Genomic DNA, 17,427 nt, shown 5'->3' on the forward strand with positions numbered 1-17,427 from the left:
TAGGTCCAGTCGTGACTGACTCTGGGGTTGCGATGCTCATCTCACTTTATTGGCCGAGGGAGACGGCGTACAGCTTCCAGGTCATGTGGCTAGCATGACTAAGCCACTTCTGGTGAACCAGAGCAGCGCATGGAAACGCCGTTTACCTTCCCGCCGGAGCGGTACCTATTTATCTACTTGCACTTTGACGTGCTTTCGAACTACTAGGTTGGCAGGAGCAGGGATCGAGTAACAGGAGCTCACCCCATTGCGGGGATTCGAACCGCCAACCTTCTGATCGGCAAGCCCTAGGCTCTGTGGTTTAACCCACAGCGCCACCTGCGTCCCTTGAGACTCCTTAGGGTAGTAATAAAGCGGGGTATGAAATCCAAACTCTTACTCCTCTTCTTCTGCTGCTTCTTCTTTTTCTTCTACTTCTTCTTCTTCCAAACTGGCTCTGAGAGCAAATTCTCAGTCGCCGCAGGCAATCCAGCATCAGAGACTTCGCGGCCATCAGCAAAATATAATTATAGACACTGTAACTACACACTTGAAAAAAACTAAATAGCTACAAGGAGAGACATACTTATTTGCAAACACATGTACGCTCATTAGGGAGCCAGGGTTAGCTGTTACTTCCTGTTGAAGTAGCAACCTCGGCTTGCCTCTGGAAATAATCGGCCTGCTGTCAACAATACCTAGCCTTTTTTCCTTAGTTCAGGGTTTTTTTGCTGTCCTTTTGCTGCTGCAGCATGCTTTGTGAGCTCTGGGTGGGGTGCTCCAGAAATGTCACAACCGTTTCTCAGCTTTAAAGGAGAATCCGTTTGTCTCGTACAATCTTGCGCACGTGGCAGTGAAGCTTTAACACACAGGGAAGAGAATCTTTGTAATAAACAACTGATCATCCATTTACTTACAGCAGCGAGAGCTGCAACAGCCCGGTTCTGGAGAGATCTTGCTGGTGCTAAGGTTGCATTCTGGTACAGTGGTGCCTCGCAAGATGAAAATAATCCGTTCCGCGAGTCTCTTCGTCTAGCGGTTTTTTCGTCTTGCGAAGCAACCCTATTAGCGGCTTAGCGGATTAGCGCTATTAGCAGTTTAGCGGCTATTAAAGGCTTAGCGGCTAAAAGGCTATTAGCGGCTTAGAAAAAGGGGGGGGAGCAAAAAAAATCGCAAGACTTGCAAGACGTTTTCATCTTGCGAAGCAAGCCCATAGGGAAATTCGTCTTGCGAAGCGCATCGAAAAACGGAAAACCCTTTCGTCTAGCGGGTTTTTCGTCTTGCGAGGCATTCGTCTTGCGGGGCACCACTGTATTCTAAAATTTGGGAAATGGCACTTTTAGAAAAAACCGTCTTATCAGCGAAGGGTCCTGAGGGGTCAAATGAAGAGAGACAGATTCCTTTCTGTTGGGTACCATTTTATTATGTTGGTCAACCATGGGGAATGGGCTTTCCCAAGGTTTTAGTTACGATAATAATTTTTCTTTTCTGTGCCTGTCTCCCATGAACATGTAAGAGGTGCTCATATATAGTATTATTTACATGGCAAGATTAATATACTGTGAATATATTTGGTCTTTGTGCTCTCTCCCCGCCCTTTCTGTAAGTAGAGTTATACCTCGGGTTACAGACGCTGCAGGTTGTGTTTTTTGGGGTTACGGACCCGCCGAAACCCAGAAGTACCAGAACGGTTTACTTCCAGGTTTTGGCGGTCACGCATGCATAGAAGCGCCAACTCGCAACCCACCCATGGATCCCACATGGATCACGTTCGCAACCCGAGAGCCCACTGTATATAATAATAATAATAATAATAATAATAATTTTATTATTTATACCCCACCCATCTGGCTGTGCTTCCCCAGCCACTCTGGGCGGCTTCCCAAAAAATATTAAAATATTATAATACATCAAACATTAAAACATTATCTTGTTTCTACATTGCTGGATCGATCAACTTTGCATTTGGATATTTGTTTTATCCCCTTCGTGGGGAGAGACTTTGTCTGATATTCTACACGGCACTGTGCTTATTGGTGTAATTTTTTTGCATGTCTTGTTGAAAATCAATGGTTTTATTTTTTCTTCCCACAGCACTTGCCTAAAGGAGGAGGAAAAGGGACTGGAGATTGCGTAGGGCAAAGGAAGTCCTGGTTCACTGGGCTGGAGGCGATATTCTTTTCCCCTTCCAAGAACATCTGAGCCAGGCATTCTGACTGTGATAGATACCTGCTTACATGAAAGCTCCACTTAAGCCGTGCCTCTCCTGTGACGGGAGGGGGAAATCATTCAAATCAAATCTCCCAACCATTTGAAGCTGTCAGCTCACACCTTGGTTGATGGGCAGGTGCCCCTCCATCACACACATAACAAACTATGAGAGAGCCATCACCAAAGCATGAATCAGGATAAACTCAGGCAAAATTGTTGGACTTGGCGGAGATGGCTGAGCTAATATGTCTGATAAAGAGAAAAACCATTACTACCATTGCTGAAGGGCTAGAAATTTATGATGCTTTTCGCGTGAAAGAGAAAATGATCTTGTAATATCTGGATTTGAAAATTGAAAAAAATACTGGTTCATAAAAGATACAATGGTTGGATCTTAAAGAATGAATATAATATTCATTCTACAGAGAGCCGGAAGTCCTTTTATTTTGCTCTTATCTTCCTTTGGCTTTTTCATTCTTTTCCTTCTCTCTTGCTTTCTCCTTCTTCAGATTTCTCCTTTTCTTGTATTTTCTTCCTCTTCAGATTAAGTGGCTGTATATATTATACACAGATACTTTGTAATGGGTGCGTATTTCTGTAAACCTTTGAATAAGAATCATTGATTTGTTTCTTTTTAAAGGACACAGGCAAGAAGCAAGGAGGGACATTGAGAGGTGAATGAGAGAGGTGTATTTGAAGCTGGGTAGAGACTTTCTTCTTTTGTGTGCTGGAATTTACCAAACAAAATATTGGCTGCAAGCCTCCGGCCATTTACGGATGACTTCTGCTTTTTGCTTGCGGAAGTGGAGGCATCGATATCGAAAGAATGTGAAACTCAGCCAGCCTCGGAGCAATTCCGTTTCTGTCAACTTCCTCAAAGCACTCCAACAAAGCTGGCATTCGTTTCACGGGAGAAAGTCCTGGTGGAACTGTGACCTGTAATCGGAGCTGGTTGAAGAAGACAAAATGGCTGACAACCTTCAGGAGCAATGGTCTCCTTTTATCCTGTCCTGACGAGTGAACAGCTTCCGATCTCAAGAGTGAAGAGGCACACATTCTGCTAATGTAAAAACACCAGGCAGGCTCCACAAATAACCCAGAGATGCATTTTAAATAAAAGGACACATAAGATAAAAATGAACATAAGATTTTAGCTGCAGTTCATTCATTTTCAGCTTTGTAGTGTTATAAAAAACTGCACCTAGGCACTCCATTGTGGCACCCATTACCTAGGTTTAAGGTGCTGTTTAGCTCTTAGCTTTCATATCTCAGTTTCTAACACTGGTGTACTCGCCTTGGGAAGATGATAGCGTTCATGAAAGCTTATTTTGATACTGTGTTTGGTTTCAGGACTTGTCGGAAAAACTCAGTGAACAAGAAATGCAGTATAAACGCCTTACTCAGGAACAGCTTGACAATTTCACTCTGGACATCAACACAGCCTATGCCAGGCTGAGGGGAATTGAGCAGGCCGTTGAAAGTGAGTATGGGAAATCTGACAGGCGTGTGCTGTCTGGCTAATTTCGTTTTCTGATTGAGTAACCCTGATCTAGGGACGCGGGTGGCGCTGTGGGTTAAACCACAGAGCCTAGGACTTGCCGATCAGAAGGTCGGTGGTTCGAATCCCCGCGACGGGGTGAGCTCCCGTTGCTCGGTCCCTGCTCCTGCCACCTAGCAGATCGAAAGCACGTCAAAGTGCAAGTAGATAAATAGGTACCGCTCCGGTGGGAAGGTAACCGGTGTTTCTGTTCGCTGCTCTGGTTCGCCAGAAGCGGCTTAGTCATGCTGGCCACATGACCCGGAAGCTGTACTTGGCCGATAAAGCGAGATGAGCGCCGCAACCCCAGAGTTGGCCACGACTGGACCTAATGGTCAGGGGTCCCTTTACCTATGTGTGTGTGTGTGCGCGCATGCGCATATGTGTGTATATATACACCTGCGCATTTTTCGCTCCATAAGACGCACCAGACCATAAGACGCACCTAGTTTTTGGAGGAGGAAAACAAGAAAAAATAATATTCTGAATCTCAGAAGCCAGAACAGCAAGAGGGATCACTGTGCAGCGATCCCTCTTGCTGTTCTGGCTTCTGGGATAGCTGCTCAGCCTGTATTCGCTCCATAAGATGCACACACATTTCCCCTTACTTTTGGGGAGGGGAAAAGTGAGTCTTATAGAGCAAAAAATACGGTATATGTTTTATATAGGGTTTAATTGCATTGCAGATTGCTTCCAGATGCTTCAACATGACACGATTCATAAATAACAAGATTCCTAAATAACAATCATCATCATGATTTGTTTGAATATAAGCCAGGCGCTGAGGGGCGGAAAAAAGCCTACAAGCTCCAGTTCATAATTACAAATACTATATTGTAAGACTGTAGTACATAACGCTTGAGCTGTATGAGTCATACAGATAAATTGATGTTAAATGAAATGCAGTAACCAAACAGCCTCCAGAGGGGAAGGGGGAAAAAAGGAATAGCCTCTCCAACTTCTCAGGGTATTTTCACACCTCCGAGAAGCGACTTTTCCTTGTCGGTTCCCCACAGAGAGCATTTTGGCTGAGTGCCCCGCAAGCAATATTCAATATTGACCACAGTCCTGGAGACCCATTGAAAATGAAGTTCTCAAAGATGCAGCCAATAGCATATTGGAGGGAGGGAAAGGAGGGAAAAGAGGTGCACAGTACCTCTTTTTTAAAAAAGGAACTTTGTTGTGGGCTTACCCTCATGTCAAATTTAATAGGATTCGTTTTTACACTTCAGTAGTAGCCAGTAAGTTTCGTCCCCACCCACAGCCCCTCGGCCCAGCAGAACAAAATTCCTACCAGCTTTAGTTAACAACACCCACAACCCCTTTCCATCCTCAGGTGCGACTAAAATCTTTTGCAAGGGAGCCGCGGACAAAGATAGCCGAGAGCCGCTTTGGAGAGCTCACTTCCAGAGGCGTTCGGAAAGACAACATGCTTGCTGCCTGGCTTTTGAGGTCTTTTGAGTCGTTTAAGCTGCAAAAAGTAGGGAAAGGTTCTGGGTTTCTATTGCCCTTCCCAACACGAAAGGGTTCGGTCCCCCTTAGCTCCCCCGTCACCACCACCAAGGGCAAGTTACGACATGAGCTGCCGCAGTAGGAAATACAGCAAGCCGCTAACTCCAGCAGCTGCTGTCACGGCCAAGATCCGCACCAGGAGGAAGTCCATGGAGTCCTCCAACGAGGAGTGCAGCTTCAAGACCTGCTTCCTCGTGGTCTCGACGTCTCTCGAGTTGTCGATGATGTGGCCGGCCAGCTTGACCTTTTGGTCCAGGGGCAGCTGGGCGGCAATGCGCGCTTCGGCCTCCGCCTGGGTCAGCCCGTTCCGGCGCATCAGGCGGGACAACTGGCTCTGTGGGTCACTTGGCAAAGGAAGGGAAGAGGAACTGAGCTCAGGGAGAAAGTCAGAAAGGGCTGTGTGTGTGTGTGTGTGTGTGTGTGTGTGTGTAAACCCCCCTCCCATCTACCATATTTTTCGCTCTATAAGACACACTTTCCCCCTTCTAAAAAGTAAGGAGAGTGAATGCAGGCTGCACAGCTATCCCAGAAGCCAGAACAGCAAGAGGGATCGTTGCGCAGCAATCCCTCTTGCTGTTTTGGCTTCTGGCTTAGCTGCGTGAAGCCTCTTCAGGGCAGGGAGTGCCTTAATCCCGCTGCTCTGAAGAGGCTTCGCGCAGCTATCCCAGAAGCCAGAACAGCAAGAGGGATTGCTGCGCAGCGATCCCATTTATTGTTCTGGCTTCTGGGATTCAGAATATTTTTTTCCTTGTTTTCCTTCTCCAAAAACTAGGTGCGTCTTGTGGTCTGGTGTGTCTTATAGGGCGAAAAATACACTATCTAGTCAAATCCTGCTGCTCTTACACACTCCAGCACGGCTAAGACATGGAAAAGAAGGGAGATACTATGGCCACATATACACCATATGTATGGGATGCGGGTGGTCTAAACCAGTGAGCCTCTTGGGATTGCTGATCAGAAGGTCGGCGGTTCGAATCCCCACAACAGGGTGAGTTCCTGTCGCTCTGTCCCAGCTCCTGCCAACCTAGCAGTTCAAAAGCACACCAGTGCAAGGAGATAAATAGGTACCGCAGTGGCAGGAAGCTAAATGGCGTTTTCGTGCGCTCTGGTTTCCATCACGGTGTTCCATTGCACCAGAAGCGGTTGAGTCCTGCTGGCCACATGACCCGGAAAGCTGTCTGTGGACAAACGCCAGCTCCCTCAGCCTGAAAGCGAGATGAGAGCCGCAGCCCCATAGTCACCTTTGACTGGACTTAACCGTCCAGGGGTCCTTTACCTTTTTTCTTTTTACCTTGCTACCTTTATGCCCTCCTCTTGGTTTCCAACGGTCATCTAGCAGGAAAAATGATATGCTGGAAACAGACTGGTCCAGCTAGCAATTGTTAACAGTCCAGGGGTCCTTTACCATATATATTCGCCTGGCGCCTTCATTATATAGCTTTAGGCGCAGAAGAAAATGTTCCTCTTCAACCAGGCCTTTGGCCGATTAATATCCTACAGACTTTTAAATGTGTCTGTTATTGTTTTGCTGCTTTGGTTTAATTATTTACTTGCGTTTTATCTTGTAGTTTACTCTGTGAACTGCCCTGAGATCTTTTGATGAGTGGCAGTATATAGTTTATATATATATATATATTTAAAAACTGGATGCCTCACAGAGCTACAGTTCTCAAGAGATCCCTGTGAAGAGGGGTTGACCGTAAAAACAGTCAGCACTGTAGCTCTGTGAGGGGAACAGGGGCCTCCCTCTCTGCACCCTTTAACAAACTACAGCTCCCACAATTCTTTGGGGGAAGCCACGACTGTTTCAAGCGGTGTCATGGTGCTTTAGGGTGTGAATGTGGCCTACGAAGAGATCAGTGGGAAGGGTGTGCAGAGCAGAGTGGGCTCAGTTGTCAAGGCTGAGATCTGAGGGGTGAAGGACAAGGAAAATCTGCTGAGGAAAAAGTAAACACACATACACAAAAACCTGTCGAAGGATAGGTAAAGGTAAAGGGACCCCTGACCATTAGGTCCAGTCATGGCCGACTCTGGGGTTGCGGCGCTCATCTCGCTTTATTGGCCGAGGGAGCCGGCGTACAGCTTCTGGGTCATGTGGCCAGCACGACTAAGCTGCTTCTGGCGAACCAGAGCAGCGCATGGAAACGCCGTTTACCTTCCCGCCGGAGTGGTACCTATTTATCTACTTGCACTATGACGTGCTTTCGAACTGCTAGGTTGGCAGGAGCAGGGACCGAACAACAGGAGCTCACCCCGTCGCGGGGATTCGAACCGCCGACCTTCTGACCCTCTGTGGTTTAACAGGAACAGCTAATTAATTCCCTGAAGAGATACATTTACCTTCTCCATCTAAATCGAGGATGGGACACCTCAGGCTTGGGGGCAAAAAGCAGCCCTCAGGGGCCTCTCTCTCTGGAATTTGGGTCTCTTCCCAGCCACACACCCCTCTTCCCAGGCCATCCCCATCACTGGTTCTGCTTTGCATGGTCCGTGATTGTTTCTGCACGGCAGGACCAGGTCCTTAAACTCTTAAACTCCCATTGCTTGACGTGTGTGTGTGTGTGTGTGTGTGTGTGTGTGCGTGTGTGTGTGCGCGCGCATGCGTGCAGACATTAGCCTGTTACACAAAGGTAAGAGTTACATTGGTTGCTCTGGTCACTTTTGCTCTATCCTCACCCATCAGAGGCTTGCGGCCTCTGAAAGATTACCCAGACAGGAATGTGGCCCCTACGAAATAAACTTTTTATACAACTCTCTTCACAGGTTTGCAGGAGCTCCAACCCATTCCAAGGGTCAGTCCATTCGGAAGCGCAACAATATTCTGTGTGGCCCTTTCGGTACTGCCCTTAAAAATGCTGCCCAAGCAGTGTTCAGAATTTGCCAGGCGCATTTTGCACCTGGCTATTGGCCACCTGCGACCAGGTAAAGATGCCTGGGCGCCAGGATGGTTCCTGATGTCTCCTGCCATATGGAGGTGTATGCCTGGAGAACCTTGGATCTTGCCTGTTTTCACACACTTGTAGAATTCTGTTATGTTTTATCTGCACAAAGATTTTGGGTCTGCCCCAAAATGGCAAGTAGGCATTTCATTCTGGCGATTGTAACCCTGGTTTTAAGGAGCCATTTGACACCTAGCTTATATAGCTGAGTTTCTAACACTGTACAGTAGTCGTACCTTGGTTTTCAAACAGCTTAGTTCTCAAACGTTTTAGCTCCCAGACGCCGCAAACCCGGAAGTGACTGTTCCGGTTTGCGAACTGTTTTTGGAAGCCGAACATCCGATGGGGCATCCGATTGGCTGCAGGAGCTTCCTGCAGCCAGTGAGAAGCCGCGCTTTGGTTTCTGAACGTTTTGGAAGTCGAACGGACTTCCAGAATGGATTCAGTTCAACTTCCAAAGTACGACTGTATATACCAGTTCTAATGGATTTGGTTCATCTGAATGGTCATGTGGAAATCCCATGTAAGCAGAGCTTGGACAGCCATCTGCCATGTATGATCTAGTTGAGATTCCTGCATTGCAGGGGGTTAGACAAGATCACTCTAGTCTAAATTCTAGGATTCCTGACTCAGTTCAGGAGCCAGTGCATTCCAATGGGCATCCTCTGTCCTTTAATCCCTCAGACCGGCTGGCGCTTTCGTATTGTGACATAACGACATCGTTCCCTGTAATATCCTTACCAGTACACAAGAACGGTGTGCTTCATGAACTTGATCAGCGTGTTGGTTTCAAAAAGGAGCGGGATATCGAGGATCACATACCGATGGCCTGCAGGTGGGGGAGGGAGGTGAATTTTGTATCGCAAATGTTGTAGAAACTGCAAGCATTCATTCCACACACACACACACAAAGCTGCACAAGGAGTTTTGTGTAAAGCGCTGCAAACTCAAGAGTTTGTGTGATTTCATCCCCTTGTCAGATTCTGGAGTAAAATTTGGGTGACTCCCTGTCTGAAATCGAAAGTGGAATTTTACAGCTGCAATCAGACGAGTTGAGAACAAAGAGAGATTTCTTCAGAATAACTCCGAGTCAACAAAGCCAGAAGGCCTCATATGGACATAATATTGGATAAAGAATTAACGGAACAAATGACGGGAATTAAAACCTCACACAGGAGAAGAAAGGAGAACTTCACCTGCGAATTTACAAATTATTACATGTGTTAATGCGAATTGAAGTTAATTTTTGTAGCTGTGGTATAAGGGATTTTATCAAGAATGGATTGTATTTGGTTTGAGCAAGAGTCTGGAGGCAGAATTAAAGGGAATCAGACCCTGAAGTACAGCAAGTGGGAACCCACACAAAATTTATAATTGGCTATGTAATTGATTTGTATTGAATTAGTATCACTATTTGGTGTTAAGATAAAAGGTACCTTTATTTGAGAGGGACGAGGGTGGTGCTGTGGGTTAAACCACAGAGCCTAGGACTTGCCGATCAGAAGGTCGGCAGTTCAAATCCCCATAACGGGGTGAGCTCCCGTTGCTCAGTCCCTGCTCCTGCCAACCTAGCAGTTCAAAAGCACGTCAAAGTGCAAGTAGATAAATAGGTACCGCTCCGGCAGGAAGGTAAACGGCGTTTCCATGCGCTGCTCTGGTTTGCCAGAAGCGGCTTAGTCATGCTGGCCACATGACCCGGAAGCTGTACGCTGGCTCCCTCGGCCAATAAAGCAAGATGAGCACTGCAACCCCAGAGTCGGCCACGACTGGACCTAATGGTCAGGGGTCCCTTTACCTTTATTTCATGTTAATATAATATGGCGCATATTGGATTTTTGTAATTGAAAGTTAATAAAAATTATTTAGCAACAACAAAATTGGACCAGGATCCATATACCAAACAAGGCACCGGGATGTCATTTTTCTGAGCAGGGAATATTCCCCTCCTCTGGCTTCATGTGGCAAACTCCTTCGGAAGCACAGGGAACTTCCAGCGTTATAGTGTGCAGTTCAGAGAAGGAGCCGCTTTTATAATATTGCCACTAATTTGAATGACGGGAGTTGAATTACTCCAATTACCTTAATTTGCAGAAAAGTCTAGGTCTTCTGAAGAACAAAGCTTTCAAGATCACCAGTGAGGCTATTTTCCCAGTTCCCTAAACGCTTTCCCCTCTCATCTAAGGGGGTTATATTGGCCTTAGAAACTGGAAAACAGAGAGCTCTGGCTCTCCCTCCCACCCTGTCTGCTTTCAATGAGTTCCTCCTCGTGAGGAGACCCTTCTCTGCTACCCCGAGACCTCCAAAGCAGCCGGCGATATAATCAGGCCCTTGATTAGACAGATTTGTCAGCTGTATTTGTTACAGTTATCAGAGGAATGAAAGGGAATAGAGAGACGGTGCAGAAATCCCAGCTGTCAAACCATTCTTTTACCTTATCGAGTTCAAAAAGAGCTTTTATAAGAGCGCCCAGGAAAAGTGGGGGGGGGGGCTGGGGGTGCGTGCGAGCATTTCTGAAGGTGTGACATTATGCACAATACTTCCCCAAGACTCTTTTGTGTGTGCTCTTTAAAGGCAACGTTAAGGGAGCAAAAATGCAAAGGGCAAGGATAAAGAAGGAAGAATTCTCAGGATGTAAGCAGTGAATGGAGGAGCGCAAACACGGCACAAAAGAAGCAGCTCAGAGGCCTTTTTACAGTCCATCCCCTCTTGGCCAGCAAAGGAAAATAAAATAAAATGCAGGGCAAAGGGAGACGATGCAGCTTTTGTCAGCGTGTATCGATGCCCCGAGGATTCTGCAAAGTAAAATAAAAATCAACCTCACCAGTAGCTTACCCAGCATAAAGTATTTCAAGATCTGTTTTACCATCTCCTTCTGTATCTCAGGGTGAGTGATGGAATTCAGCAGCCGACGCTTTTCGGGCTGAGAGAAAACTATGCTTCCCAGAGCTTCGCGGTTGATCTCGCCGCTCTCCAGGAGAATTTCAGGGCCAAAGGAATGCACAATGTGCTGGTATGCCAGGAAGTGTGGCTGGACCACTGAGGAAAGAGGGGTTAACATTAAGACTCCACCAGAGTTGCTTTCAATTTTTTGTCAGGGGTAGCACTGGGAAACTCAATCAGAGCCAAGGCAGACAGCAGAGACAAACTGCAAGTCGAGAAGCATTGCTTGCGATAAGACAGTTTGCGTCAATTCCTACATACAGTGGTGCCCCACAAGACGAATGCCTCGCAAGACGGAAAACTTGCTAGACGAAAGAGTTTTCCGTTTTGGAGGTGCTTCGCAAAACGAATTTCCTATGGGCTTGCTTTGCAAGACGACAATGCCTTGCGAGTTCCTGCGGGTTTTTTTCCCTCCCCCCCCCTTTTCTAAGCCGCTAAGCCGCTTATCAGCTGATAAGCTGATAAACCGCTAAAAGCCGCTAATAGCGCTAATCCATCAATGGGCTTGCTTCGCAAGATGAAAAAACCGCTAGACGAAGAGAATCACTGTACGCTCATTCATGAATCCAATCTGCCCCACTTCCCCATTAATTTGCAAATTTTGTTTTTGGAAAACCCGCAGGAACATTTGTATTTAAAATATGCTTTTTACCACAAAATGCATATTTGAATATGCACTGCGTCTCGACGTATGCGTTTCTATCCTAATATGTGCATTTATCTGAAGCTGAGGCTCCAATACTCTGGCCATCTCATGAGAAGAGATGACTCCATGGAAAAGACCCTGATGTTGGGAAAGATTGAGGGCACAAGGAGAAGGGGACGACAGAGGACGAGATGGTTGGACAGTGTTCTCGAAGCTACCAGCATGAGTTTGACCAAACTGTGGGAGGTGGTGGAAGACAGGAGTGCCTGGCATGCTCTGGTCCATGGGGTCACGAAGAGCCGGACACGACTAAACAGCTAAACAACAACAACATGTGCATTTATAACGCATACTGTGCCTTTTATTTTCTTGGGCCGAGAAATTTGGAGATGTGTGAAATCTGACAGATAACCACATTCTGAGCTGCACATTAGTCCAGCAATTGCAGGTCAGCTGGCATCAGAATCCACAGCACCCCTAGCTTCAACTGGCCCAAACTATTTGCAGAGGTCCTCCAACAGGCAAAAAGACAGGTTCCAAGTGCTGTCGACGGAGGGATGAGACAAACACAGCTTCTCTTCCTCGCATGCAGAAAGCTACGTGAGCTTTCCCAAGCTTTCTGCAGTTAGATCTCCTGCCTACAACAGCAATCCACAGGCTAACAAATAAGTGCACAAGATCTGCTCTATCGGAACAGACCAGTAGATCAGCATTCTGTCTTTCTAGCAGCAGTGAGTCAAATACGTTTAGAAGCTCACAAGCATATTACATTACAGTTCCATGATTTAAAACACTCAATGTAGTTTTATTTTACTCTTCAAAAGGCAATTGGTGGAGAGGTTGGGGGCCGAGTTTTCATTGCACCTAAAGGTACAGAGTTTTTGCAGAGATGGTTTTTCTAGGTCAACAGCGCCTCTCAGGGGTGTGTGTGTGTTGGGATCAGGGCTGCAGCGCTTAAGCCAGGCTTCCTCAACATCGGCCCTCCAGACGTTTTTGGCCTACAACTCCCATAATCCCTAGCTAGCAGGACCAGTGGTCAGGGATGATGGGGATTGTAGTCTCAAAACATCTGGCGGGCCAAGGTTGAGGAAGCCTGGCTTAAGCCATGGGTAGGCAACCTAAGGCCTGGGGGCCAGATCCGGCCCAATCGCCTTCTAAATCCAGCCTGCGGATGGTCCAGGAATCAGCGTGTTTTTACATGAGTAGGTGTCCTTTTATTTAAAATGCATCTCTGGGTTATTTGTGGGGCATAGGAATTCATTTTTTCCCTTCAAAATAAAGACCAGGCCCCCCCACAAGGTCTGAGGGACAGTGGACCGGCCCCCTGCTGAAAAAGTTTGCTGACCCCTGGCTTAAGCAAAGAATTAAGCCCAGTTCCCTAGTGCTGCTGGGGACGTGGGTGGCGCTGTGGGTTAAACCACAGAACATAGGACTTGCCGATCAGAAGGTTGGTGGTTCGAATCCCATCGATGGGTTGACCTCCCACTGCTTGGTCCCAGCCCCTACCAACACGTCAAGGTGCAAGTAGATAAATAGGTACCGCTCTGGCAGGAAGGTAAACGGTGTTTCCATGTGCTGCTCTGGTTCGCCAGAAGCGGCTTAGTCATGCTGGCCACATGACCCGGAAGCTGTACTCCGGCTCCCTCGGCCAATAAAGAGATGAGCACCGCAACCCCAGAGTCCTTCGCGACTGGACCTAATGGTCAGGGGCCCCTTTACCTTTACCCCAGTGCTGCAGGCCTAATCCAAAATAACCCTCTATTCTTCCTCAGCAGCTTCTCTTTGAGGAAGAAAACCAGTATGTTGGTAGGCCCCAAGACAACTGGAAAACTGCATGGCAAGCGACATTGGCCTGGAATCTATGTATTGGTCTCATTTTTATCCCACAAATGGATCCAGGCCGAGAACCCAAGAGCAGACCCAACAACTCCCTTGGGGATCCTGTAGGATCTACAGTGGTACCTCGGGTTAAGTACTTAATTCGTTCCGGAGGTCCGTTCTTAACCTGAAACTGTTCTTAAGCTGAAGCACCACTTTAGCTAATGGGGCCTCCTGCTGTTGCTGCACCGCCGGAGCCCGATTTCTGTTCTCATCCTGAAGCAAAGTTCTTAAACCGAGGTACTTTTTATTGTTTTAGCAGAGTCTGTTAGCTGAAGTGTATGTAACCTGAAGCATCTGTAACCCGAGGTACCACTGTATTGCCTCTGGCCAGCGGTCCACTGGCGAACAAAAGTGCATCTTCTGTTCACCCTCATACCAAGGAGTAAAGCCTGGCTCACCTTGCCGGGCTATAACATCAGCATCAATGACAGCGCAGCCCAGTTCCCGCAGCATAGCAACCACCGTACTTTTTCCTGATGCAATGCCACCCGTCAATCCTACCAGAAACATCCTGCTCTGGAAGGAAAAGAAAAAATAACATTAAGCGACAAAAGAAATGTGAAACTCAGCTTGTGCTCATTTGTAAACTTGGTTCTGAAGAGCTTCAACTTTTCCCTCAACCCACCTTGCCACCTAACATCCTAGCAGGGTGGATTTGATTTAAATCAAATTGATTCAAATCAGTAAGACTTGATTTAAATCATTTTTTTTATAGAAAGACTCATTCTTGCTGGTATAATCTTAATATTTACAACCAGATGAAGGTTTCATTTTTGGAATAATAAATTTTCAGAGTAGTTTTTACAGTTATATCAAAAATTACTGATTTGGTTATACTATTAGAAATACATAGAAAGACATTGGTGAAATTATTGTAAGGTTTAGTAAGTTAAATGTTTATATTTGGACAAATTTTCTGCTGTACTTCACTGGATGGAGAAAAATAATCATTTCCTTAATAACAATTTAAACAATCTCTTTAACAAAAACAACAAGATTATAGCATATGTATCCATGTTTGCTAACTGATGTGGTTAAACAGTTTTTTAAAAAAAAACTTAAAACAAATCCTTATTTCCTGATTAAAAGCCTTTGGTCTACAATGTAACTTGAACAGAAAACTAACTTTAGAAAGATTTTTCCTCCAAAAGCATTTTATTTAAATTAAAAAATCTGATTTAATTTTTTAAAAAAACCGGTTTTGAAATTTTCTTTTTAAAAAATCATTGATTTTTATCCATCGTATCTGGAATTTAGCTGTTTAAAAAATCACAAAGGGCAGAAAATAATCACTATATTTTTGAGTTGCTCCCTATCATTACAAGAAAAATAAAAACACAAAAAACCAACAATACATTTAAATGCAATTCAACCAGCATATCCGCAGTATTAAAACAGCAGCATGCATGAACAATAAAGCACACGTTTTAAATGTCATTTGAAACAGGTAGAAGTTCAAAGCCTTTCAATACTGAGACAGCCAATGACAGATCCCTTGGGAGTGAATTCCATAAGGAAAGGACCATCCCTTCTCCTCATGGCTGTCCAATTAAATGGCTCTTAATAGGGACATGGGTGGCACTGTGGGTTAAACCACAGAGCCTAGGGCTTGCCGATCGGAAGGTTGGCGGTTCGAATCCGCACGACGGGGTGAGCTCCCGTTGCTCAGTCCCTGCTCCTGCCAACCTAGCAGTTCGAAAGCACGTCAAAGTGCAAGTAGATAAATAGGGACCGCTCCAGCGGGAAGGTAAACGGCGTTTCCGTGCGCTGCTTTGGTTCGCCAGAAGCGACTTAGTCATGCTGGCCACATGACCCAGAAGCTGTACGCCGGCTCCCTTGGCCAGTAAACGAGATGAGCACCGCAACCCCAGAGTCGTCTGCGACTGGACCTAATGGTCAGCGGTCCCTTGATATTTTTTAAGGGTGAGCCACTGAGTAGGGCCTCCAGTGCCGGTCTTAATCCAGGAGATGCTTCATATGGACACAGGCAGCCCTTTATTTAATAACTTAACCCGGAACCATTTAGAGTTTCAAAGGTCAAAACCCAAGCTCTCTCAAGGCAAATATGAAAGATTAGGGGGATTGGTCAATGGGCATGGAGTTAAATCACCAGGTTCAAATTATCTGGTTTCTTCCACTTAATGTAAAAAAACCACCTCTGTAACAAGCAGAAATATTACCTAAGAATTAGCATAGAATCATAGAGTTGGAAGGGACCGTGAGGGTCTTCCAGTTCAACCCCCTGCGATGAATGAATCTTTTGCCATTTCATCAACGGCTACTTCTATAAAGGTGGCAAAATACCAATACTCTTCCATTAGGGTAGGATTGTGAATTTTGTGGTGGTGGCGGCAGCAGGAAATCTTATTTTGGGAGTGTGATGATGTATGTCAATAATAAACATAATGAAATCTATAGTGTCTTAAAATTTGAAACTGCCATGGGCTGAAAGAAGATATACAATTTGAAGTTTCAAAATATACCATTTCAGGGCAAATCCAGAGACCCTGAGAGGTCGGTGTGTTTTTAAACAGGGCTTTAGGGGAACCCTTTTAAGGTTACCATATTTGTTTACAATGAAATTGGGGACACTTTTCAACTTCAGTAGGAATGATAGAATTTGTCAGGGGACTGATTTGTAAATCCGGGGACTGTCCCCGAAAACAGGGACGTCTGGTAACCTTACCTTAGGTCCTAACAAGAGCATGGCTCAGACTCCCTGCAATATGTTACTGTGTCCCACCTCCAGTATCTCATATTTATCCCAGCTTATCATTACTAATCAGTGCTGACTTTGCATTTGAAATCTGTGGCTCTTAAAAGAAAGAGAGAGAGAGAGAGCAAAAACTGGCAATACGTCATTTAACTTTGGAAAGGCAGGGTTGGAGTTTTGCAAAACGGAGATTCCTCCAGAAAAACCGGGAGAAAACAAATATAATTCACCGCTTTCTTCTGCCACAGATGTGGAGCCCCCTGCCACCTACACCTCCAAAATTTCTATTAAAAAAAAAGAGATAGAAGAAGCACTTAAGGATAGAACTGTCTGGCTACCCTGGAATCCCTTCCACTTAATCTCAGAGGCGAGGTGACTTGACTGCGGTGGCTCAACAGCGAACGCGGCGCGGGAACTCTGCACGTTCTCAGAAACCCTCGGTACGCCGCGCAGGAAATAAACCCGAACAAGCTTGTTCTCCCGAGGGATATGCCTACCCTCCCAGCCCCCGGGTTCAGCGAAGGAAGGGTCCCGATCCTCGCGAAAACATCCCACACTCACCAGTTCGGTTCCGCCACCAAATGCTGACTGAGACCTTTTTCCACCCTCTCGTCGGCTTCACCCGTGTCCAACTTTTCCGACTTCCTATTGGCAGAGGGAAGTCACGCTGGGAAACCCAACCAATCGCTGCCACCGAGGCTGGGCTCTGCTTCCCCAAGCGCGAAGCCATCGTCGCGATTTGAGGGAGAAGGAGGCTTGGAGCAAGGAATGGGCAAGGAATTCGAAAGGCTTCCAGGCGGTCAAAGCTAGTTTTAAAGCTGCTCCTCTTCGCTAGCGAGAAAGACTGAAGCTCCTGTATTCTTTTTCGACGCCTGCTAAAGGCATTCTTATTTAAACAAGCCTACCTTGAGGTTTAGAAAGCCTGTATGAATTTTAACTTGTTTGAGTCTGTTCACTCACTTTTCCACACACAGAAACAAATCATGCTTACAACCAAGAAACAGGAATGCGTTTCAAATAAAGACTACAAAAAACCCCTATTCTATTGGGGTTCTAACTCTCTGTGTGT

General features: G+C 46.0%; 1 protein-coding gene across 1 annotated transcript; it reads right to left on the reverse strand.

The window, feature by feature from the left end:
* Positions 1–4,383: 4,383 nt before the first annotated feature.
* Positions 4,384–17,055, reverse strand: DCAKD (dephospho-CoA kinase domain containing). Its single transcript, XM_083470539.1, has 5 exons — positions 16,920–17,055; positions 14,044–14,161; positions 11,011–11,214; positions 8,920–9,007; positions 4,384–5,583 (listed from the first exon to the last, which is right to left on the reverse strand). Exons 2-5 carry the CDS (start codon positions 14,153–14,155, stop codon positions 5,298–5,300), a joined length of 690 nt encoding a protein of 229 aa, XP_083326665.1. The 5' UTR covers positions 14,156–14,161; positions 16,920–17,055; the 3' UTR covers positions 4,384–5,297.
* Between the last annotated feature and the right edge of the window lie 372 nt (positions 17,056–17,427).

Source organism: Podarcis liolepis, assembly GCF_965112155.1.
Source record: "Podarcis liolepis genome assembly, chromosome: 13".
Classification (NCBI taxonomy): domain Eukaryota; kingdom Metazoa; phylum Chordata; class Lepidosauria; order Squamata; family Lacertidae; genus Podarcis; species Podarcis liolepis.